The 25,428-nt window shown below is 32.9% G+C and overlaps 1 protein-coding gene across 1 annotated transcript in view; it reads right to left on the reverse strand.

Annotated features, from left to right (window-relative positions):
* The window catches only part of LOC150084358 (hemicentin-1-like), a 117,100-nt gene that overhangs the window by 77,047 nt on the left and 14,625 nt on the right, over positions 1 to 25,428 (reverse strand). Inside the window, exons 5-16 of the mRNA XM_090376196.1 lie at positions 23,257 to 23,535; positions 22,284 to 22,403; positions 22,006 to 22,176; positions 16,648 to 16,929; positions 14,234 to 14,353; positions 13,462 to 13,620; positions 11,999 to 12,280; positions 10,433 to 10,705; positions 9,096 to 9,377; positions 7,276 to 7,457; positions 6,232 to 6,343; positions 3,178 to 3,456 (exon numbers count right to left, since the gene is read on the reverse strand). Coding sequence (XP_090232322.1) covers positions 3,178 to 3,456; positions 6,232 to 6,343; positions 7,276 to 7,457; positions 9,096 to 9,377; positions 10,433 to 10,705; positions 11,999 to 12,280; positions 13,462 to 13,620; positions 14,234 to 14,353; positions 16,648 to 16,929; positions 22,006 to 22,176; positions 22,284 to 22,403; positions 23,257 to 23,535 — 2,541 coding nt within the window. The remainder of the gene's footprint in view (positions 1 to 3,177; positions 3,457 to 6,231; positions 6,344 to 7,275; positions 7,458 to 9,095; positions 9,378 to 10,432; positions 10,706 to 11,998; positions 12,281 to 13,461; positions 13,621 to 14,233; positions 14,354 to 16,647; positions 16,930 to 22,005; positions 22,177 to 22,283; positions 22,404 to 23,256; positions 23,536 to 25,428) is intronic.

Consider the following 25,428-nt stretch of genomic DNA (forward strand, 5'->3'; position numbering starts at 1 on the left):
AGTTTATGTAACATACAATGCACCTCCTAGATACTGAATTTAAACAAGATGAAGGGTACAGTTTCATCGATCTTTTCCAAATAGATCATATTACTCAGCCGAAATGCTTTTGCTTAAATTCAACACGCAGTGCAAAAGTGATGAACAAAAATATGGAGGTTTTGTTGATAGAAACTAAATATGAGGATCGGAAAGTAGCCAGCTTATTGCACGTCACTCGTTTGGATTTTGAAAATGCTGCTACTCCGAGTGGGGCATCCAGTTAATCACTCTCACTGTATATTAAAACACTGGCCAGCACAGAGGTCTAGTTCCAGATCAAAGAAGTGTCCGCCATGACTTTGGCCTTGTATTGAAAGTTACATTGAGGTCTTCACGATAAACAAGTTAATAGTGTGAAATAATAATCATAGTTCATAACGCACTACTATTGAGGAATGTCAATAGTAGAATATTATGAATTATGATTCTTCATCTTCCTTCTGAGGAGATATCCAGGATACATCATTAAGTATACTGACGGCATAGATCAGTTAGGGTATGCATTAAGGTAAAAATGCAACAGTTTGTAAAACAAGAGATACAAGTCAATGAAATTAGGTCCAGAAGTACATTGGGTTGTTTTCTCAGTAATGCATTTACACGCATGGATAAAGTGAATCATTTCGAAAATATGCAAATTAGCTCTGCGTATATGAAAATAAGTATCTGGCAGTGAAGACTGTAAACCTTAACAGACAGAACGAGATTATCGCTGATAGCAGGTAACAGGCTCTGTTGATGTCAATGAGAGTATTCTAAAGTGATCGTACTCATTAAGGTTTCGAGATGGGGTAGTTAGCAACTGGACAGTAATCTACTCAGAGGAGACGAGACAAACTCAATGGAATTCAAATCTGGAGACATTAGTGGCCCTTCAAATCTAGAAATATCTTCACTCTGTACAAAATTTCTTTACTAGTAATGCTCTATGAAGGAGAGCAGTATCATCCATTTTGAAGGAACTACGGGCTTATTTCACTCCCTAAAAGTTTAAGGATTTCAACCTTAAACAGTAGCCACAGTTCTTTTACTGAAGATGTGAATTTCCATATACGAGTTTGTTGGAGTCTATCCTCCCACAACTACTAGTATCCTGATTGCTGAAACAGGAGGGCACTTTCGTATGAGTGTTAATGCTAAATACAGTGATGTTAATGTATTCTCTATATGTCATGGAGTTAAAACAGAATATTTATTTATCCTTATCCGGGAGCGAGACTCAAATGAACTCAAACAGAGAACGATATTGCTAAGGAGGTGATTTAACAGTCTGGGTAGACAACATGCGAATAAATAAATACTCGCACTTTCAAGAGAGTAAACTGGATCAGTATGAAGTCCTTGTGTTACACAGTATGAATACTGTGTTAAACTTTTAGGGGTGAAGAGTTCCTTAATGTTCTCCCATAGAACGCGATTATTGATGGAAAGTTTCTTCAGAGTGAGGATATTTTAGGAATAAAACTTCATCTGGGGATACGCTAAAGAAACACTGGGGATCCACTAAAAACATGGTTGCCTTGCTGTCATGGATAATGATCACCTCTATCGAGGTCTATAACTCTTCTGCCAAGTATATATTTTCAGATAAACGTGAGCTAATTACACGTTTCAGAAACTATATATTTTGTCCAGAAGTTTAGACACAGTGTACTGTTGCGTCATGACAATGTAGTTTCATATCAAATTTCATCGACTTGCAATTAATTTTAAAATTAGTTATTCATACCCTAACTTTTGACTGTAAATTTATTTCCTTGACCGGAAGTTAAGACTCCATACGTCTACAGGAAACAGAAAATACAAAATCAATGTTTTAACAACATCTAACCTAATGTCGTTTTGAATGTGGATGACAAAATTATTTTTAATAATTCTTAACAGCAAAATATATCAATTAATATAATAGGAGTTTAAAAATTCTTATCTACAGAGAGGATTAAAGCCTCTTCGCTAATGTATGGAATGCTTGACCAATCAGAATGGCACAGAATTTACATTTTATGAAGTATTTCATAAGTTATTTTGAGTGCAGAAATTACGCGAGAAAGAAGTCCAATTTCACCTATAGTTTTAGAAGAGCAAAAGTAGGCAACAAGATATTATTGTTGTTGACAATACAGTCATATGCACTTTCAAGAGATGAAAGTTTAAGCGAAGCAGTAGTTGTACCGAAGCATTACAAATAGTCCAAAATGGTTAAATAAAAATCACATTTCTAATGATCTACCGAGAGTTATCTTAAATACGATTTTTTTACTAGTCATGCAAATTTCCTCGAAGTTTGCAGTCCAGTTAAAGAACGAGTTCTGATACACGTTATATTCACTCAAGGCGGTGAATAAGCCACGATGGCTTCTCTGTAAAGCAATTTCCTTTAAACGCATTCAAGGATGGTTGTGAAATTAGCAAAAAAAAAAAGTAAAATAAGCTGCCACAGACATTCTTAGAACTTTGTGTGTAGGACTAAGTCAAAAACATGGTGCATAAAATAATATATCATCCCCATTCGAAAGATTCTTGCATCCTGAGGAAATGGTGTAATCAGTGGCTAATCTCGTCAAAAAAGTGGCTACAAATGACGTCTAGAGTAAATAGTTGTACCAGATGATGCGCGGGTTTTGTCTGGCTTTAAAAACAACTTCCTAACCTTATTTAGTGCATAATCGAAGTCTCTCAAGTAGCGTACATACAAAACCCACTCGTATATTAGCCATGTGGGAAATTCGAACATTAATAAAAAGTGAACGATATTACAAATGACACTATGCAAAAATTTAACTCAAGCAAGATAAAAAAATAAGAATGAAGGAATTATTTTTAGGTAGCTGTAGCTATTTCTTTAGTGGGATACTCCAATTTAGAGAGCTAGTTCTGAGGCAATTAATATCATGGAAATTAATACAGATCGATCTTAAAGAAGTCGTATTTTTGTCCCATTTTTATTTTTATAAACATGGGGGACAGCTTTCAGCATTTGGTATTTATATTTACAAGCTGTTGTTGACAGGAATGTAAACTTCATATAAATAGAAAAGATGTAAGCAGAGATATAATAGAAAATTTATTGAAGCATAAATGCTTTTTGAATGTAACGAAATACCTGCAATTAGAAAAAGCAATCATTTGACTTACCCTCAATGAGAAGCACTGCACTGTGGCTATCTTTTCCGAATTCATTACTGGCTACACATGTGTAGTTCCCTTCTGTACTGAAGTCGATTGGATCAATCACTATAATAGAGAAGTCACTTTCGTATTTAATTCTAATTCCTTTTTCGTTTACAAGAGATTTACCATTTCTGAGCCACTGAAATTTTAACGGACCTGTAGAGGATATCACGAAACAAGTTTCAGTTGCCTTTTCACCAACTTTGAATCTCCTCTGAAAGTTAAATGGTTCGATCTTTGGGGCTGGTATTGGAAAACAAACAAACAAAATGTGACTGAGCAGCTATCGATCTGAACTGATATCAGATTTAAACTACGATTAAAACAATTATATAATAACGCTATTAAAGACTGAATGCAGTACTGCCTGCCTACTAAGTGAAAGATTAGAGTCTCATGGTCTTATCGTATACCGAGCACTGCATGGCTTCTTCCATGCAGTGCCGTTTGATCTGTTTCAGGCACTCCGGTTTTAATTCAATAAAGGGCCGACTTATCACAGAATCTGCAATTTACATACAGACATAATAACCCAATAAATAATAAAACAATAATTCAAAAAGTACACGAGCCATTTCGTTGATACATTAAGATAAGAAATATTAAAGTTATTTATCTTAACTGAAGGAAAGGAAAATTTAGGAGTTTAAATTGAGAAAATAAAAGATCTCGCATTTCGGATTCACATTTAAATGCAACTCAGATTCATCAACTGCTATCTTTCCAGTTATATGAGCCTGTTTTGTACTACAATGGGAGACGATCAACAACCTATTTGAAAACAAAATTTTGCATCATACCCAGATGGCTAAGGATTCTGATAATTTTTACTGGACTAGACAACTATCTTTCCATTTGCTGGATGACACTTATTAATTAGTAATTATATGAGTGTCAGTATGTGTAGTTTCGACACTCGTAATTGTGTGTTAATTATGCAATTAGAATCAGTATTGGAAACATGATGCAAAGAAGCAAGATTAATACAGCATCAGCCAAACAAATAAAAAATAAAATAATTTTTTCATTCCTTCCAATAATTTGTCCAAACTATCAGTCTTCACAAAATTAGGTGGAAGTTTGTTCAACAATTTATTGCTTGTTGGCCGAATACGAATTTCCGCACATCTATTCCATAACATTCCTTTCCCAATTTAAATTTATACCCCATTTGTGCGTTTCATCTGAGAAGGGATAAAGATGCTATCAGCATTTAGTTTACTTAACTCTTAAATCCTTATACGCTTCAATGAGGTCGCTAGGCAGATGCCTAGTTTCTAGAGAAAGCAATCTACAGAACCCAATCTTTTCTTGAATATCCTTTTATGTCCCCAACTAATCATGCTGCTCTTCTTTCGACCCTTTCTAACAGATCTATGTCCTTCCTAAAATGATGTTTTCAAACCCGCATGCAGTATTTCAGGTGTATCCTAAACATTGCCTTACACAATAGGATAACACACCTCTATCTCTGCTGGCAAAGTTCTAGTGTATCATTAATAGAACCCCATGGGCCGTTTTAGCAGTTCGATTGCAATGTGCCCAAGCAAGTTTATGCTAGAATGTGCAATTATCCCTAGAACTTTTTTATACTTCACTACTTTGAGTTTGGTACCAGCTAGATGGCATGTTATTCTGAAATTACTACTACCCAACTGCAGTACTGTGCACTGTTAAACCTAATTGCCATTTTTCCAGTCCATCTACTGAGTTTATCTAGATCAACTTGCAATAGAGTTCCTTGATTACTGCCATCAGCTATTATACCCACTTTTGTCATCATTAAATATTAAAAACATAAGGAGCCCAACACCGACCCTTATGGAACCTCCCTTCTCATCACATTAGTCGATGAACGGCGGTCATTTATAACCACTCTGTCTCCTACAACTTAATAATCTCTTTTTCCATAGTAGTAACTTGCCTTAATGGCGCAATTTATAAAAAAATCGTTCATGTGGTACAGTAACAAAGGGTTTAAATATATATGAATTATCTGCATTCAGTTCCTTTATAAGAAACTCACATTAGCTATTCAGACTGAAGACACACGGTCTCCCTTTAACAAATCCGTGATGTGATTGCCTTGTGGTTGTACTCCTATAACATTACCTTGCATTACTTCTTTAACTATTGATTTCATTATTATTTTCCCTTGCACAGAGGGTAAACTTACAGATCTGCAGTTACCCACTGTACCTTTGTGAATACAAGATACATTTGCACATTTATAATCTACAGGTACTTCTGAATCTAAGGATGCTCTCAGTGATATGCGTAACTTAACCATACGTTATGAAAATATGGCATATTGTCCTGATTAATGCTGTTATGCAAATCATTCACTGCTATCTTTTCTGAACATTACCGAGAGAGAGATAAATGTTCTACTTATATTAACGACCTGCTACTCCAGAATAAGTATGTAATGAGCCTATTAGAAGTATAAAGCAAAATAATAAAATGCGTAGTCCAATAAGCAAGATTCTACAAGAACAAACTGCCCCCTAAACTTTTTCTTAATTTTCGCATCCCACATTACTGAAGGAGAAATTTACCCCTAACTGCTTGGTTTTAATTAAGTCCAATAATTAATCTGAATCATAACTTCCCAATTATGCAGTATATTTCGGAAGTTTTTCATGAACTGGACTTCAAATAAAAGGCGTAAAGGATGAAACTGAATTATATGCTGTTTGAATAACATTATATGAGCCATTTTTTTGGTAAAGTGAAGCTCTATTTTTTTTTAATTGAGGCATAGCTGAATCAAACAATATGTCAATAGAATTCAGTTCAACTATTCACGACCGATTTGTTTCTAAACATATTTAGTACGTTTTCATGCACAACTTAAAAGTCTGACTTGCATATTGTATCAGCATATTCTTTAAATAATGTATAAAACAAAATATACTTAATTTTAGTAAAATTTACGCTTGCAGTAGAAATACACCTGACATGTATTTAACAGTTAAATAATAAATAACTTGAGTAAGAAGAGTAAAAGTAACTCACCTCCTCCAATGGCAACTCCATTCTCGATAGCAATGCAGGCCAAAATCAAAGCGGCAGTCACAACTTCCATGCTGAGGATGGTTGCAGCTTTATCATTCAGGAACTGGTGGAACTAAATTTTTGTAAGGAGATTCTGTTAAATAATTTACATAAAACGGAATTACACCTTTGTGAGTGTTTCATCCTGAAACTCACAAAAGCGTATTTAGTTGGTAAGGGTCACAGCACATCCTCATGTAAAAACATTCACAAAAGCCAGGTTCAACAGCGAACTATGGCGGATGACAGTGTTTACAACATAGAAATAAAGGACTGAAGCGCCACATGTCGTGAAAACATACAACTATAACTTGCTAAAATATATAATTTGATAATAGCTGGAAATTCGCAAGCGTGACAAAATAAACTATCTAAGTAATACAAACAGCATAAATTATCAGCGAATGTAAGAACCGCAAATGCACTGGTCGTTCAGAACGTAATACCGAACTAAGTCTGAAAAAGATATTTCGATTGTATTTCGTTTGCACAAAAAGTTTTCATTTTGTTCAAAATTCTGTACAAAATCTTATTTTATTTACTTCAAAACAGACTGTTTTTATAAAACAATATCACGATAATCCAGGGTCTTTGTTGGTTTATTCAGTTAGTAGGAACGGTGTACTTTGTGTAAAATAATCTCGATTTCAAAAGGTATAAAATCTCCATCATAATTAAACAATATTAGTATTGTACAAATGGAAAACTGTTATGAGATTTCCTATTTTGGATGTTTATTTTCTAAATAAGGCATAAGATAAAATGGACAAGTAAGGATTTATTTGTAATAGCAGTACATAAAGTATATTTAAACAAGAACAAAACTTTATAAAAATACAATGGCATCATAACGTGGTGAACATTGAGTTAGCTTGTTGATGAATTGAAAATGCTTAAGAAATCTTTATTCTTACCGTGGACTGTGAGTGTTATATTTTTTTTAATATTAGGAGGTACTCCATTTGATGCTTCACACTCGTAGATGCCACTGTCTGTTTGGGATACCTTTTCCAAATGAAAAGTGTTATTGGTTATCAATAAAAGTGTATCGCCCGCACCTTCATGTGGCGAATATTTTCTCCAGATAATACGGGGAGAAGGTGATCCGTGGGCTTTGCACTCTAAACCAAGTTTGCTGTCTACTGAAATTGTGATATCATTTGGTTCTTCAGACCACTGTGGTGGCGCTAGAAGGAATATATAAAAAATAAAGCATAAAACGCATTTCAACTTCAAATGAATTACATTTCAAAATTCAAAGCTGTTAGTTCAATATGTATATTTAAATAGGAGTTTGAACATATTATAATTACATAGTATAAATGTTATTAAATAAATTAAGAAATCTGCTTCTGCAATTTCATAAAACCTATGTATTTATGCGTATATTTGTATGCATTATACACATTATACACACAAATATACGCATAATAAATTTAAATATAAATAAACTTTAACTTAAACGGGAAAATTCTAATTTGTTGTAAACTTAATTTTTCACTTCTATCTGCAGATTTTCAAAAATTCCCGCAGATGGCTACAAGAGTCAAACGTTTAAGGCTTAATTTAGAAATAACACAACACACCATGTCTTAGAAAAGCTAAAATTTAGTGCATTGACGTTTCAAAAACATTAATACACATTCTCATTAGGGAGTCATTTTGTCGGTGGAAATTTCTTATAATCCTTGAAAGTTTAATGCATTAAATTTTGTTTATTAGTAGTAATATGCAGTGCGTTATTTATTAATTTGATTACGAGTTCTTACGTAATGTTAAGAATTATATATCAAAGTTTGTTTCTTCAGGTGATAGCGATGGGCAAATTCTTTTGGAGAAACTGAAGGAGTTATTTTACTGCATTTTATGCTTAAAGGACAAACGGTAAACCCAGGATCCACATCGCCACATTAATAGAAGTTGCAGAGTTTAAAGAGTCAACTACAACACGACAACTTATTCAGACATGTGTTAGGAACAAAAGTCTGAAGGCTAGAGGAAGCAGTTGCAAATGCTAGTAGTTATTAGACTATTCTTTTTCTTCTTCTTCTTCAGTCTCTAAGATGGCAAGTACTCGCAGGTGATACCATGAATATACATCATTCCCACATCAAAGAACTCAGTTCAATTACCGTCAATGATGCAAGGAATTTTTATAGACATTTTTCCCAAGGAGGATTTAGTCGGTCACAGGTGAGGATTACATGGTTTTATCTTAAACACTCTATGGTTTCTCGTCCATTAAACAGGCAAATCGACTACAGAACACCAAGAAACTAAACTTTGGTTTTTTTCCGGACATAATACAGACATATTTCTGTTAAATTTTCTTTTTATGGACATAATACGCTGGGCAGATAAATTAGTTTTCGGGTGGCCCTTATATGATACTTTACTTTCATAAAGAGTAACCACACCTTTCTTACAGCTTCCAATTTTGAATACTAATAGATCAAGAGATATCTACAACTAGAGGATGGACAGTTAAGGCTTATAAACACATCAATTCATCTGTATCTTTTATGATTGAAACGGGATATTACATTTTATGCGACCATTGTATTTTGAATTTCTTTAAATGCGAGAAATTACACATTGCAAATAAAACCTTCCAATTTCCTTCTCATGAAAACTTATTTTAAACTTAGTTTTACAAAAGGAAGAAAACATTAATTTTATATCAGCAAGAGCCTAATACCTCTCAGAAGTAGTTTTATACTGTTACAAGCGTAAGTAAATGAACTTTTATAAGCAAATTATACAAACTAGCCAAAATACTGAACAAAATCATTCAAAGAAGAAAAACTATTTTATGAAATACTTACCTTCTACGTTTAGAGATGCAGTATATTCAGTATATGCTAAAGGATTCCTAACATTACAAGTATAATTTCCCTGACTAGTGAGGGTAACTGGGTCAACTACCAAAACAGAGAAATCAGCATCATTTTTAATGCGAAGTTCGGAATTATCTTCTAAATTGTTTCCATTCTTTTTCCACAAAAAAGTTAAAGGACCTTTCGTTGAAAAAACTAAGCACGTAAAAGAAACTTTTTGTCCGATTCGTGGAGATCCTTGAAAACTGAAGGGCTGAATAACTGGATTATCTGTAAGAAGCCAAATTTTGGTTTATTTTTATCGCAGCAATAAAATTTGCAGATCTGAAAATTATAATATAATCTCCAAAGAAGAATTATTTAAATGAAAATGTGTCGTCAATCTGAACCGCTTATGAGCAAATAAATGATTCTAAAACACTGTCATACAAACAGAATATATGATCTATATTGGGAAGGCGTATTTTTAAATAAACTTCATAAGATTTATAATAAAAACTTGAAATTTAGGGCAACAGTTAAGTATTATTAATAAGAAAATTCTACTTATGAGAAATATTTCACGAAATATCCAATTCTTACCAGAGCAAATGTAGCCACTCAGCCGAGTCAGCAAAGCCACCAAGACAAAGATGCCACCGTAGGAGTCTTCATTCCTTTTCACGTACATGACTGAAAACAAATCCTACAGAGAAAATTCTTGATATCAAACCGTTTCCAGAAGTTTTATAACACGCAAGTTTTATTATAACAGGGAGAAAACGAGTTTTTCTTACTTCACTCGAAGTAATATTTCATGCACATACTATCAACTGTAGATATCCAGGGAGTAATATCGCCTTGTTGCCGTTTGGTCAGCCATATTACCAGAAATATGGCAAACATTCAAGAAACTAGCGCCACACAGCGTCAGTAATTTGAACCACTAACCCAAAATAGTTTTTTGTGAGCTGTCTTTCAATTTAATTAAATAAAGTATGTTCTTTAATTGTTTATATACCAAGATGTAATTCAACCTGAACTTTATTATCAGAATCTGTAGAAGAAGAATGATATTAAACGATACAGGGTACGTATGACTACTGGATATTTAACTGCGAAAGAGCCAATCCAAAAACACATACATATCAAATTGAAATACACTGCTTATCAGTTGTTCTACATAATTCAAATCAAATATCTTATAGCCTGCTTAATCATATAGACTTTTTTATTTAAGCTTTAAAAAACATGGTATTGATTATATTTTTATGCTCAATACCATAAGCATCAATGCCAAGACACGCGATCGACACAAAATAAAATACACGAAAGAAAAGTCATACTGTTACCATAAACTGTGATTGTAATGTTTTTCTTGAGACTTGTTGATATTCCGTTCGAAGCCTCGCACTCGTATGCTCCATTATCACGGGAAGATATTTTGGAGAATTGCAGTGTGCTGTTAAATGTCATAATAGTGATTTCCTGTTCTGTATAAGGATATCTTTTCCAGGTAATGCGGGGAAGCGGAGATCCAGTTGCTCTGCAGGGAACAGACACCATACTGTCTTTCATTGCTTTGATATCAGAAGGCTCTTCTAACCAACTTGGAGGAGCTGAAATTAAAAACAAATTTACAAAAATGCATTTTGATTGTTTTTCTGAAAATTTCACATTTCATAAACAAAGAAAACAGGTAAGAAATGAAAAGTTTTTGGCTGTTTTCCGAACAAATCGCGTTCATTTAGAACGTAAAATCCTTGAAGAATGCTTGCTCCTCTCTCTCTATTTCTGACGCAATTTCTTCTTTCACTTCAACTTTATTGGGGACTGTAACAGAACGGATTGAAGCAGGAACAATATGGTGACCGTCCATAGACAAAGTTGTCAAAAGAATCGATTTTATGTAGCACGATCGCCAAAATTGAGACGAAAAGTCGTCTTCAAGGATCTCTAGAAGATCTTTAAATTTCCTACATTGGAGAAGAAAATGGAACCAAAAATTTCTATGGCTAAAGCAGCTCACTACACTGAGCATTTCTACGGGTGTAACCTCAAATAATATGCTGAAATTTTTTGGTTCTTGTTCTTCACTACGGAGGTGAAAATAAACCTAGTCTGTAAAGAAAATGCTTCGAAGAATTGCAGGAAAAGTCGAGCATGATATAAACTCTAGCATTCTTAAGCATCACCAAAGCTCTGCATCTGAAACTTTGCTGGACCTTTTGTTCGGATCAGTGGAGTACTAGACAATCCAGATGTGCCGAATGACGTAGAATGCGAACTTTAGAAATTTCTTCCCACCAAAAAACGGAATAAAAAAGTCTTATGCTTTTGGGGTTAAGAACGTCTGTGGTTAAAGGCGATTTTCATTTTTATAAAATCTATAATCCTGAGGGTGAGCCTTTCCATTGGCAGCCTGATCCAGTTCTTCAAGTGGCTATATTTTTGTAATGCGATTTATTGTTTTTTGTACATATAAGAATAGTAGCCTTAATAAAAAGATGGAAAATTTCCGAATTCCTTATTTGTTTTCTTGACACTACCAACCTTAACTAATCCCACATCTTGAAAAAGAATTGGAAGGCACACAATATCTTTGCACAAATATGGTATTGCTCTGCCAGAAAATACTAAGCAGATATTCACCAAAGCTACAATATAGGCAGCTAAGAATCAAAAGAGAAGAGTCAGTAGAAAAGAAAACACGAACTGTAAAAAAAAACCCTCTTACATGTATGAGATGTTTGTAATGCTGCCCCTGCAAAACTTCGATTGGTTTACTGTGTAAAGAAATTACGCTAATGCACTAAGTTAAACGACATAATTACTCTTTCTTAAATTACAGAGCCAGGCTTGAATGAGGCACATACACATATAGTACAGTATTTAATTTTAAATATCATTACCTTCCACTTTTAGGAGTGCAGTGTACTGTGACGAACCAAATGCATTTGTGACAGTGCATGTGTAGTTCCCATCACTTTGCAAATTCACTGGATCAACAGCTAAGACAGAAAACTCTGGATCATGTTTTATACGAATACCAGGTTTTTCTTTAACTACTTCACCATCCTTAGTCCAAGTAAAAGTTAGGAGTCCTTCTGCAGTTGTGACAAGGCACGCAACGGATATTTTCTGACCAACTCTTGGAGAACCTTGGAAACTGAAAGGCTGAATAACTGGTGAATCTGAAAAGAACATTGTAGTTAAATATATTTATTAAATGTATCACTTCCAGTGGAGATAAGTAAAGGAAATGCAAGATGAGACTGTTGACTGTTTAATAAACTTATTTAAGCGGCAACATATAAGTATTAACTTTTCAAGAAAAAATATGCATGCGATAACCAGAATCTTAAAATGTTTGTGGGAATAACCGCAGATTTGCTAATTCTGTACAAGCTTTTTCTCTCAATTGTTAGTTGTTTGTAGTAAAAATAACTGTGCATTTTAATATATGAGCATTTATATAAATTGTCGATTATAACGCTTAATTTTATTAACAGAGACCACATGCATTAAATTATTATGGCCACGTAAGTTTAACAAAATACAGAAAAGCAATATAGTAAAGGTTCTTACCTGAACTCGTGCAGCTTTTCAGACTGATTATGACAACAGCTAGCGTAACCAAGACATTGCAAGTAGCTTGGTATAAATCTGTAGATCTCATATTCCTGTTATTGCAGTGCTATTATTTTAGATTCCGGATTCTTTTAATGAGTACTGAAATTGTAAGTTCAGAAGTCACCTAGAAATACTAAGATATCAAATATTTTTTGATAACCATTGCTAACTTTGTGAGCAGTTGCTTGTTGCAGCAAGCCATGAGCGATAAACATGGCTGCTCTGAAAATACTAACATCTCTGAGCATAGCTAGCGCCACATATTATCAGAAAAGCAAATTATACTTGAATATTTCCTTTCATTTTCAGCCCAAATTATCCAAAAAAAAAATCTTGATAATATAAATTGTGTACAAAAAGTTTCGGGGAAGTGCATTTTTGTATCATTTTGGATTATCAATATTTAGCGGCTTATTAACAAAAGTAATATATGAGAAAACTAATGAGAATAGCTTAAACAATAAAAACTGATTATTTTTTCATATTAAAGAACGAGTTGAAAGTATAAAGCTGATTGTGTGTAGAATGTGCAATTCTTCGACCACAATGGCATTATCGGATTGGGGAAAGATTTATTTCAAAGAACAGACTCAGCCGAAGAGAGAAAAACAAGTTTTTGGAAGGGAAACGAGAAAGGAAAATTTCATTTTGTACATCCAAATGAACTGGAAGATCTGAGGTCAAAGTCAATAATTTATTAAGGCATCAGCATTTAACAGATAATCGGAATACTAAATCTTACCGTGAACGATAACAGTTACCGATTTCTTTAGAACACTTCCAATCCCATTATTGGCTTCGCATTCATAAACTCCAGCATCTTTTTCTGCCACCTTGGTGATAATGAGGGAATTGTTTGTCGAAACAGGGTTTGCAACATTCACTTGGTTCTGATGTTCTTCTGCAAGAAGAAAATGATTGTATTTGATATTTCTGGAAATAAAACTATAGTAAACGGTATTTAAATTCACAAATAAATGCCAGACTGATCATCGCCAATAAGACATACTAGAGAAATGAATGACACCACAAGAATCTCAAAAGGATAAAAATACGTAATGTACTACATAAGAGTTCGTAAACGTCGATATGAAAGACTATTTTATTTATATAATGGTTAATTAAGAGAATAATACTGAATGAAAGTTGCAGGGCGAAGAAATTGCTCTGAGTTTGTTTTTTTTATTAAGTACTGAGCAGTTCAGAAGAAAGATGAATGAACTGTTAGTTCTCTGTAAGACGGATGGATCTTCAGAAGAAACCATCATCCATACTTAAAATAAAAAAAGGAGAAACCATCTAACTTTATTATGTAATTCCTTAGGGGCATCATCTGTTTGTTGTGCTAAGGCACAACAAGACAATACACTCAATGTACAATCCAGAATTTGGATATTGTACCACATAAGACCATGCTAAAAACTGCTTTGTTTTGCGAAAAAAGCATTTAAACAAACTGTAAAACCAGAAAATATTAACAACAAAACTGAATGATTTCTGATGTTGATGCTTACCACTCAGTTTCTTCCAAGTGATAACTGGTTGGGGAGATCCGACAGCCTGACATACTAGATGGAGGGAAGCTCCAACTGCTATTATGGTATCTTTTGGTTCATCTGTCCAATAAGGCGGAGCTAAGAAGCATAGCAAAATATATAATTAGAATTGTTTGTAAACTCATATTTTAATATACTTGTATATTGAGGTTAATACACTAATATTGAGATCATCAGACAGACTACTTAAACAAAAAGAAGCTATTTCTCTCCACTCAGAGCAGATTATGAATATTCAATGCGCCACATCTACCAAAAATTGTAATCTGTAGACATTTCTCTGAAGTTATGCGTGCGTTATAAACATTAGTCGCTCAAATGACTAAATACAGAACCAGTTCGTTTGTAGTGACCATTCGGCACTTTTTTTTAAACTGTATTACTGTTATGTTATTCGATTTACAATATTTGCTTAAAACATATAGCCCACGTGGGTAGCACAGTTGGTATAATCAGTTCTCCCCACACCGAGCGGAAAAGCCCCGAGTTCGAATTCCATCAACGACGCGAGGAATTTTTATGAGCCTTCTTTAGGACGTAGCTAAGTTAGTCGGTCTAAGGTGAGTATAGCATAGTTTTTTATTCCGAAAACCTTCTCGGGTTTTTCGTTCAGCAAAAGGCAAATAGACCAGAGAACACAAGCAATTTATAATTACTCAATAATTTATTATTAAACTTTGAGCCTTGTAGCTCTGTTTTCATAATAACAGACATATTATATATGCGCAATTTTGCTTAAGTTGCTGGTGCACCTGAAACTGTACTACAATTAATGCATACAGAAGCTTTTTACTGTATGCATCCTTTTAAAATACAGATGGCCTAAGCTAATATATAAAATTATCTGACAGTGAGATGGCAATGAACAAATACATTCTTTGGTTACCATGGGCCATCTGTCAACACGCTAATGGGTATTTGATTTAGTAATCCGGTTTTTTTTTACTTGTAATTAACTAGAAGCTTTATTTTTCATTAATATAACTTAATTTTTATATACGATAAAAGGAATTTGAAAAGGGCACTATGAAGACAAAAAGCAGGAGAGAAAGCGAGAAATATTACATACGCGAAAAGTGGCAAGGCAAGATAAATAAAATACAAATACACAGTCATAAGTTACATAATGGGAACGAGCTAAGTTTAAGTAAATGGAGGGGAAACAAGAAGTAGCATTGTTCCACTACGCAATATAACCAGACTAAGACTTGTTACATTCTCTGATACTTTGGATAACATTTTTATTTTATGCATTTTTTTAATTTTCCCAAAACTATACTTTCTTTCATCCATGCTTTATGTGTACGTTGTAAAGGAGCCTATCAAATTCATTTACGTTGTTGACGTATTGGCCATATGGTAATAGGAAACCTGAAGCATTTGCTGTATCAAAAAATTAATTATAAAATAGCCACAATGAGCTATCTGTTTGACTTCTTCCTCCAGTAGGTATCTATCCAATTGACCTTGAAGTTTCCCCAATCTATAATAAGTTGCCTAAATCCATGGTGGAAATTTATTCCAGTGATTAAAAAACTCGCTGGCTAAAATAAACACTTTCTGGAATCAATTCTAAATCTTTCTCCGTAATTTGAATTTATGGCCCCTTAGTTCTGGAATCATTTATAATGAAAATTTCGCCTTCATTCATTCATTTTACTATTTCCTTTTACAGCCTTATATTCCTTAACAAGGTCTCTTCTAAGATGCTTAGTTGTAAAACTTTGTAGACTACAAGGATCTCACCTGACGCTTTTCCTGTCTTTAAACCCTTTCAAGAAGCTCGATACCAATTTTCAGGTTCGGTCTATATTTAAACACAGTACTCCAAGTGTGGTCTTATAACTGCCTTATACAATAGGATTACTACTTCACCATCTATGAAAGAAAATGTTTCATAAATCACCAATGGGACAAAGCGTACTACTTACAATTTTCTAGAAGAATATTAATCTTAGTTACATTTTTTCTACGAAATTTATGTTTCGAGATAATACCTGTTCATAATACTGATGGCGACTAACGAATTAACTGGAACACATGATTAATACAAATAAATTAATAATACGGATATTAAAAAGGCATAATTTTTCAACAAAACCGATGGTAGGCAAGCCAGCTTACTTCCCCTAAAAGGCCTAGCATAACCGCAGGGGTACAGGCGTACCACGGGTTAAATGCCACTGTTCTGGAATATACCCTTGACGTTAAAAAATAAATAATAATTCCATTATTATTTATTTATTTTTTTACTTGGAGGTTCCTTATTTTTCATGATCTGCTTCATGTTATTACAAACAGGAAGATACTTTCAATATATATTTTTCTAATTCTATGGTAACATACAAGCATTTAAAATAACTTTTACTTACCTTCAACTATAAGACTTGCTGTGTAACTTCCTGTGCCATAAGAGTTCTTTGCTAAACAAGTATAATTCCCCTGACTGGACACTTCGACTGGATCCACCATAATCATTGAATAGTCACTTTCATATTTTATCCTAACACCAGCAGAGGGTGTAAGGTTCTGATTATTTTTCATCCAAGAGAAGGCGAACGGTTGTGAGGCAGTACTTATGATACACGTAGTGGCTGCTTTCTCTCCAACTTTGTATGGTCTTGAAAAAGTGAATGGTTGAAGTTTTGGAATGTCTAAAGATATAACAAAGCACAGATTACAATTGCAAAAGTTGGCATAAAATTTAAAAGGAAAGTTTTTTTTTCGACAAGAAAGTTTTATATCGAGGCTTGAAAAGAAAAATAACATTCAAAGAATAATTTATCTATTATAAATAAGAATTGCTTAAACTAAAAATCCTGTTGTAACAAATACAAATATTCATTGTACACGCAATGGTGCATACATGAAAGAACATACTTTGCCTCTTCGTTCTTATAAGTTCAACCATGAAAACAGCTCTGTGTTTAGAAAGTTCATACTTTGGTTTTATTCAACATTCATAATCTGATTACATTCGGCGAATACTTGTAATTAGCATACTTTAACGCCCTATTCATATATTAAATTATTTAATATATTTACTGTGATAAAATTTAATGGCAGCAGGCCAAATGTCGTCCTATGTTAAATTTATTCACGATATAAACAATGGAAGAATTTTAGAAAATTCAGCTGCGATTGGGCTTTATTTCTGATTTTGAATTTTAATTAAGGAACTGAAAGTTTTGCAAGACTTTTGATATTAGTTTAATGAGAAGACGTAATAAAGGAATGTAAGAAAATCACTTTGACAGGTTGAAAGTATTCAGTCACTAAGGTGATCATTTTTCGTCACCCAAAAGTCTTCCGTTTAAAATTTATTTAGTTCACCTAGTAAGGACGCCACAGTGAGATGGCGCTGATGGTAACGCTGTATATGAGTTCAGTCATTTGCGATCGACAACTATAAAACAGTTGTGCTTTTCTAGGTATTTTGTGATAAATGTCTAAAATCTAACGATGAAACTAAGCAGTGTTTTCCCTCTAAATCTGTCCGATGAAGTTTTAATATGCTACGAATCTCCTGTTGGATCACAAAGTGAGCTATTTGAATTATTCACATAATGATACATTTAAAGTTAATATCCGTCAAATATTCATAATACTGTACTAATAATAAATGAAATTGAAAAGAGATGGCAATATCTGAAATATTTAACCTACAAGTTGACAGTTTCACAATGGATAATATTACTACTTAAATGTTTTCTAATTAAAATAATTTAACCATTATGTGAATTATCTTTAATTTAACATAACTTATCACATTTTAGTTAAAAAAAAAGACTATAGTTAAACTAAATCAAACTAAGATGGAAGCTATTTTGTCTCATACACGTAACCCCCTCTCATATATGTATGTGGAACATTAAAGGTAACTAAAATTACACAATAAGACTAATGACAGGCAGACTGCTACTTAAGAGGCAATAAATACCCAAACATGACTTTCACATCCAATTCGGACTACTGGTTGGAAAACGTTTTTCTCTTAAATAAGAAAACTCAAAAATAAAAAAATATATATATGAATCAGAAATTGGATTAATTTAATAATAGATCTAATAATACATCTCTTAACACCAGTCGGTACTGATGAGATTTTGCGCATTTAAAAATAAAATCGTTTACAAACCTTATTATATCAACTGTAAAAGCTTATGTAAATGTTTTGATAAAACGAAATTTAGGTATTTTAGTTTATGTAGAAATATGATTCACTGTTGAGATAACAGGCAGTAAATTACCTTCACCCCCCCCCCCCAAAAGATTTAGTATGAAGAATGGTATTTGGTATAATGTCGGTTAAATTTTTCACTGGAACTGGGGGAAGATATTGCTATTATTTTTATTTATTTATATTATATTTTATTTTTTAAATTAACATAGAACTTATGATCTATTACTGAAGTATTTAATGTATATAATGTAGAAAAGAATTATGGACTTGCCTGTTGGCTGCCCGACTTCCAGATTCTGTGTTAACCAATTCATGAAACTATTTACATTAAATTAAATGGAATAACTTTATGAAAGTTACCTTATACACATAATGGGTAGATTCGCTGTTACTTTATGGTTTATGGCGAGTTAGGTAAACGTTTGTAATTTGATGACATCTACACTTATCCAACTATTCGGTCTCATAAGACGATTTATAAATATCAGGTTAGAAGACTGAAGGGTTAAGTTTCAAAATAGATAAGCTGCGCTACTTTATACAAATACTAAGCCTAGATTACTAGACAGATAGCTGAAGCTGACAGTTCATGGAAATTCATAGGTTAACTGGATTAGTACCCGCAATAATATGTGATTTTCTTTTTCTGCTAGTGCTTCTTTGCACTGTATAACAAATAATACTTTTAAGGATATCATTAAATTTAATAAATTTAATGACTGCTTTAATAACCTTTAAGCAGATCTTGGTTACATTCAGAAAATGCGCCCAAGACATACTTAATAAAATATCAACATACAATCGATTATATTTAAGTGAATTGACGAAACGACTGAACTTGGGGTTTAGGGTCCTCTGAATAAATATGAATATATTTTTTCCAAATTAATCGTATTAATAATCCAAAACATTGATTTCTCAATTATTTTATAAAAAATTGTTCAAAAGCAAAAGTTTAGTGATTTTCCTTTTAGAATCTGAACGTCTAGCTACAAGATATACCATCATGGCCAGAAAAGTAATAAATTATATTATGAAAACAAGCTTCAGTTATTTGAACGGACTAATGTACCTGTATATAGCATTAATGCAAATCTAATCCTTTCAATCCCTTTTGTTTACAGAGAACACAGGCTACTGAAAGTTAAATATGCTTTTCATAGTGTTCAGACTTATCCATGTTTATTATTGGATAGTTGAAGCAGTCCATGAAGGGGACCACCTACTACCAAGTTTTCTATTTATGAGGTGATCTGGGTAAGTTACGTTATATTCCATTGCAGAATTATTTCACATTTAGAAAACATAATCCCAGTTAAATTTGAATTTTATGTAATGGATTGAGTTTATTTGTGAACAATAAATAATGTAAAGTTGTTTCCATAAATATCACGTAAAGTTCTATTATTCGAATTTCGCTCTATTTTTTAATCCTAGAGTAGCATTAAGCCACACTTTTCTGTCTTTATATTTTATGCTTTTGAAGTGATTTGCAATTTAAAACAGTATTTCATAATATGATTTATAAACTGTGTGAAGCAGTCTGCCTGAAGTGAAATTTGTTCGAACAGTATTTGAGAGATTACATTTTTCTTCTCATGAAAAATTCCCTTTTAATTATGAATAAGAACTTTTCAGATTGATCCTCTGAATAGTAGCTCAATACTCCATTTTTTCTGTAGAATAAAAACTGTCGAATTAAATAAAAAACCTTCAACAACAGACAACTTTTGTCTGTTAAAAGAGTACTGTCACACAAACAACAACAACAAAAAAACCTTGCTGGAAATCGTACTTTGTCCAGAACGAAAAGGTTAGCACACAATGGTAAAATACCAATTTGATAAAAATGAGTGCTACTGTAATACATCCATTTTCTCAAGTGATTTAGTAATTGCATATATATTTTATCTGTTCTGTAGTCCGTTACTAACCAAGAAAGGAAGAAATGAAATCAAATAGAATGACAAAGACTATTCTAGGGATGAAAAAGGATTGGTATTCCATTTACTTCTGTTAGTGCAGACTTACTAGTCAACCTGTATAATTTCCAGTTGGAATACACACTCGGTTTTAAATATTATAAGTTAATATATTAACTTACTGGAAGGTGAAGAGTCCAAATTGTTCATAACCTTACAATTTATTCCGAAAAAGAAACAGCAAATTTCCGAAGTGTTAATCATAAAATGTTAAAATGATTTACTTCCAACCTTAGGAGCTAGTTAAACTACAAAGTTTAAAATTTACATTTATTGCTATACATCACGTAATAAACATACAAGTAAATCCCTGCGGCAATAATAACGATTTAGCATTACTTTCAGAAGACTTAAAACTATCAATTATGTATCACTACATGGTTCGAAAACTTTAGGACAAGGTATTCTGTAAATTTATGAAATAACTCACCTTCAGCAAGATTTATCCAGGAGGAGAATGCCATTGCTAGAAGCGCCACCAGTGTCGTGCTTATGATGGAAGCCATGCGAATTATTCACCAGCAGTGCTCACAACAGTGAAAAGTAATAATTCACTACGGAAGAGATAGTTATGGGTAAGCTTTGTCCAAATGCGGCAGTTCCGGATGAGTTCCATGAAGCAAGCATATCACTATAAATACTTGAAATAAAATTAATCCATAGTATACGAAAATTCTGAAACGCTCAGCAGTAACATAGTTGATTGTGAGAACATGGCGGTGAGCTTTGTAATCTTGGAATTAAATGCAGTAAACACCAGTGTTAAGTATTGGAACAAAGTGAGAAAAATACTGAATAAATGTGATATCTTATGTTTCAATGAGAGATGTGTTGTGAATAACTACAAGGTGACGGAAAAATTTATTTAATAATCAACAGACGTATGAAATATTGTAATGTGAAGATGGTATACTGAATTAGGAAAAACGATGGATGGAATATGCAGTGCTCATTCTGTAATTTATTCTGCATCGATAATTTTTAAGACTAAGTAGATATTGCAATACATATCTATTTCACTTTATTCGGAATGGAGAAACGCCCAAAGATCTTGTTGATAGCGTTGACCTTGGAAAATGGCTTTTAACTTTCTCTTCTGTCATACGTTTGAAGAAACCTATAATATTTCATACATTTTATCTGGAGAATTTTATAAAAAGTATTGCTAGAAATATTTTGTCTCTTTTTAATATTTATCCATGACTTTCAAGGGACCTTCATAAAACAAAATCCAGGATTCGTTAGTTCAACTGAGTTTAAAAGTAACCAGATTCGTTTCCAATATTATATGTTTTAAATGAAAACAGCAGACACGTTTTCTTGAGGCTTATTAAAAGAATAACAGTATGCCATTTGACATAGTAAAAGTGTATTAGGTTTATATTTAGAATCGTTTGTGATTAAAATCAATTGAATTTCATCATGTAACAAAGGTAACTAAATGGATTCAGAAATATTTTATTCAGAGTAATGCAGTTTGTAAAATTATGATCAATGAAAAACATTTCTATAACAGTTACGATCTATTTTTCAAATAATTTTGTTTCAATTTCTTGCCAACTTACCAATTACCATAAGAACAATTCGCTTGCTCAGGTTAGGACTTATACCATTGTCTATTTGGCATTCGTATTCTCCAGCATCTTCGTCACCAACAGGCGAAAATATCAGTGTTCCATTGAAAGAAACTTTATCCGTTAAAGGTTTCATTACTTTGGTGATTTCCGCAGCCAGCACTATTATTTGTAAAGAAAATTAATGTGGTACAGCTTAACTTAAGAAGAAATTAACCTAAAACAGCAGAACTTGAAATAAAAAAGTAGTGCCACTTATTAAACCATACCAATTGCTTTTTTCCAAGTGATACTTGGTTCCGGTGAACCGTTGGCTCGACAATGAATAGAGACGGAACTTCCTAGAGTGGCTTTAGTGTCTTGAGGTTCTTCAAGCCAACTAGGTGGGGCTGAAACAAAGATTACATGCTGGAAAATTACTCCATTCTGTAATTCTATTTTAAAATACAGCATTAAAGGTTGCTGTTAATTTTTAAATATTTAAGTTTATTTTAAGCGAAATATAAGAAAATAAAGCACAAATAAATGTTTCTTGTACTAAACGAATTCAGGATTTGTGAAATGTTTGTAAAGACTTCATTAGTTGTGTTAATATCATCGCACATATCAATAAAAACAAACAAAAACAAAAGTGTTTTAGAATGGTGACCATTAACATGAAAAATTCGTCCTTTCTGTACATCTGAATTTAAATGGAAATCTCGTACATATACATATTGCTTCTACCTAAACTGCATACGAATATTTGTGTTAATTATAACGGGTATCTTTGGTCAGTTACTTTATGTTTCAAAAACGAACCAGTTTGAAAAAAAAAAAACGCAGTTTTTCCGCGATTTCTTTTGGACATTTTAGTTTGTATTTTTTTTTTTCATTATTTTACCTTCCTGTAATTAAACTGCATTTAAAAATAAATACACCAGCAAACTTCTTCAAATACTTTAGTACTGAATAGTGCAACTACAGAAAGTTTAACGCCTAATTCCTCTTAAATCTCTCCTTTGTATACAGAACCATTATTTTTAATCATTTAAGTATTTGCTGTCAAATTGATAAAATAATATTTTCCGATATTTAAGAACATATGACAATATAAATTAACGTTAAATTCGTAGTGTCCAAACTGCTTAATTCTAAAAGAAAAATTACATGCCAAATTGGGTGTGGATTCTATTATCTACCCAAGTGATAAGTAGTCGTTCGAAATATTAAAAGCAAAGATTATTTTAACAAGTATCTTACCTGATACCAGGAGATTTGCACTGTGGCTATCTGATCCATACTCGTTAGTTACTCGGCATGTGTAGTTTCCCGCACTGTTAGGCTGTACAGGATCTATAACCATAGTTGAATAATCACTTTCGTGTTTCACCCTTACATCAGGCAAATTAGCGATTTCAAGTCCGTTTTTTAGCCATATGAATGTAAAAGGCCCTCCTCCAGACACAAGGCACGTGACAAGTACCTTCTCTCCTAAAGGAACACGTGGTGGGAAAGTAAATGGAGTCACCTTAGGGATACCTAAAAATAATAACATTAAACCGTCATTAATTACTATATCAATTTCGAGTGTTCCGTTTGTATATTATTTCTACTGAATTGCATTGTCAGCGGTACTGCTGCAGTTCATTTTAAACCCACTGTTTATGTTCAGCATGAATTCTTGTCAATTTTGATGTAGTGGTGTATCCATTGTTAAAATGATTTCCAAAATTAAACTGGCAGGTTCTAAACGTAGATTGACATAAAAGGCAAAGAAATAGAAGCACGCACACGTAATCAAAATATTAAAATTAATATTATTGCCATTCAAGAAAATGGGTATTGGTTTTCTCATAAACAATCCAGATCTCAACAGATAATGTAATAAAAAATCAATGCGATTCGATTAACGTACAAGAAATCTGATAAGGGAATATTCTTCACTCTTTCAGCAGACAAATCCATAAATCAATTATTAGCATACTACTATTGCATAAATTCGTAAACGAATAGATTAATCACTCTCTCGGCAGAGAACTATCCAGATTCTTTGGCCACATGGGAATTACACTGAATGCTAATTTTGACTCGACAAAAAAAAACCAAAAAAAACCGACATTTTGACCTTAGTTTTTCCAGAAGTCATGGTGTTGTTCTCAACTGTGCTGAAACGCAAGAGAATATGAACCATGAGCTGTAAAAGCATAAATACCTATCGCATCCAGTCTTTTGATATCCTTCTGACAAGATACCTTGAATCAAATGGATTCACTAAAGTGCCTTTTGCGGAAGTATGCCAATTTCTTATTGTATCAGGTTGTTAATACTACATATAGAATGGGCTTACATTGGGTTATAACTTTACCTACTGCCCTGGAAGTAGTTCGGTGGCTCCGTGATCTCAAAAAGAAGCCTTCGGACAACATATCTGTTAATTTGTCCTTAGTTTGTTAATGAAGTTTGATACTTATTATTCTCTTAATGCATGTGAAAAATAATTGCGAAAACTTTCTCTAATTTTAGAAACTAACAATTAAGTTTAAGGTTCTACAGTTAAGCCTGGGTTCTTATTATAACAGTAAAAACTTATCGAAACTCTAGGTTCTTATGAAATTTTAGTTAAAACTGATTCAATTGACCATTAAAATTTATCTATAACTAATTTCTGTATATGTAAAATCACAAATATTCTATGGTTAAGGCATAATATTTTCTATTATATCTGATTTAAAGTCCCGAACAAAGGTTCATACAGAGAAACCGTAATTAAGAACTTTACAAATATGTAGTACATCGGTCCTCGTTACATATAATAGGCAAGTCAGCAATAGATACTGTACAACTACAGTGAGTGGTTGAGTTTTTAAAAGGAATACGGTACTAAATATCAACCAGAAATAATTATTTAATTCTTAGAGTACTAAAGAGAAACTTACCTTCAGAAAATGCGCTTGCTGCTGCGCTGACAACCGCCATAATGAAGGACCAGAATTTCACAGTAGACAGCATTATAACGTGTAAAGAAAGAATGGTTAGCACAAACCACAAACGTAGCTATGATATACAAATAAATTATGTTATCATATTACAAAATGCATTAATAAAACGCATGTGGTGTCATTATTAACGAATAAGTAATAAAACAACGCCAATCTGCCATCGTTCACACAACTGCTACTGTCTGTCTCAAGAAATATAATGTTCATGTGAAGGTACAATAGCGCCACACTGTGTCAGAAACCGTAATTAAAATTCAACAAAATTAAATATCTAAGGTGTATTTTTTCTCGTATAATTCCAAAGTTTAATGTTCCTGTAAGCTACAGTAAACGAGAGAAAATTTAGCTATAATTTTCTCATACTATTATCAATCCGAAATGCAGTTATCCATGTTGAAAACTGCATTGCAGAAAAATGTATTCAATGTTTGGT

The sequence above is a fragment of the Mastigoproctus giganteus genome, chromosome 6 (genome assembly GCF_048544385.1).
Source record: "Mastigoproctus giganteus isolate SK-2022 chromosome 6, ASM4854438v1, whole genome shotgun sequence".
Taxonomy (NCBI): Eukaryota; Metazoa; Arthropoda; class Arachnida; order Uropygi; family Thelyphonidae; genus Mastigoproctus; species Mastigoproctus giganteus.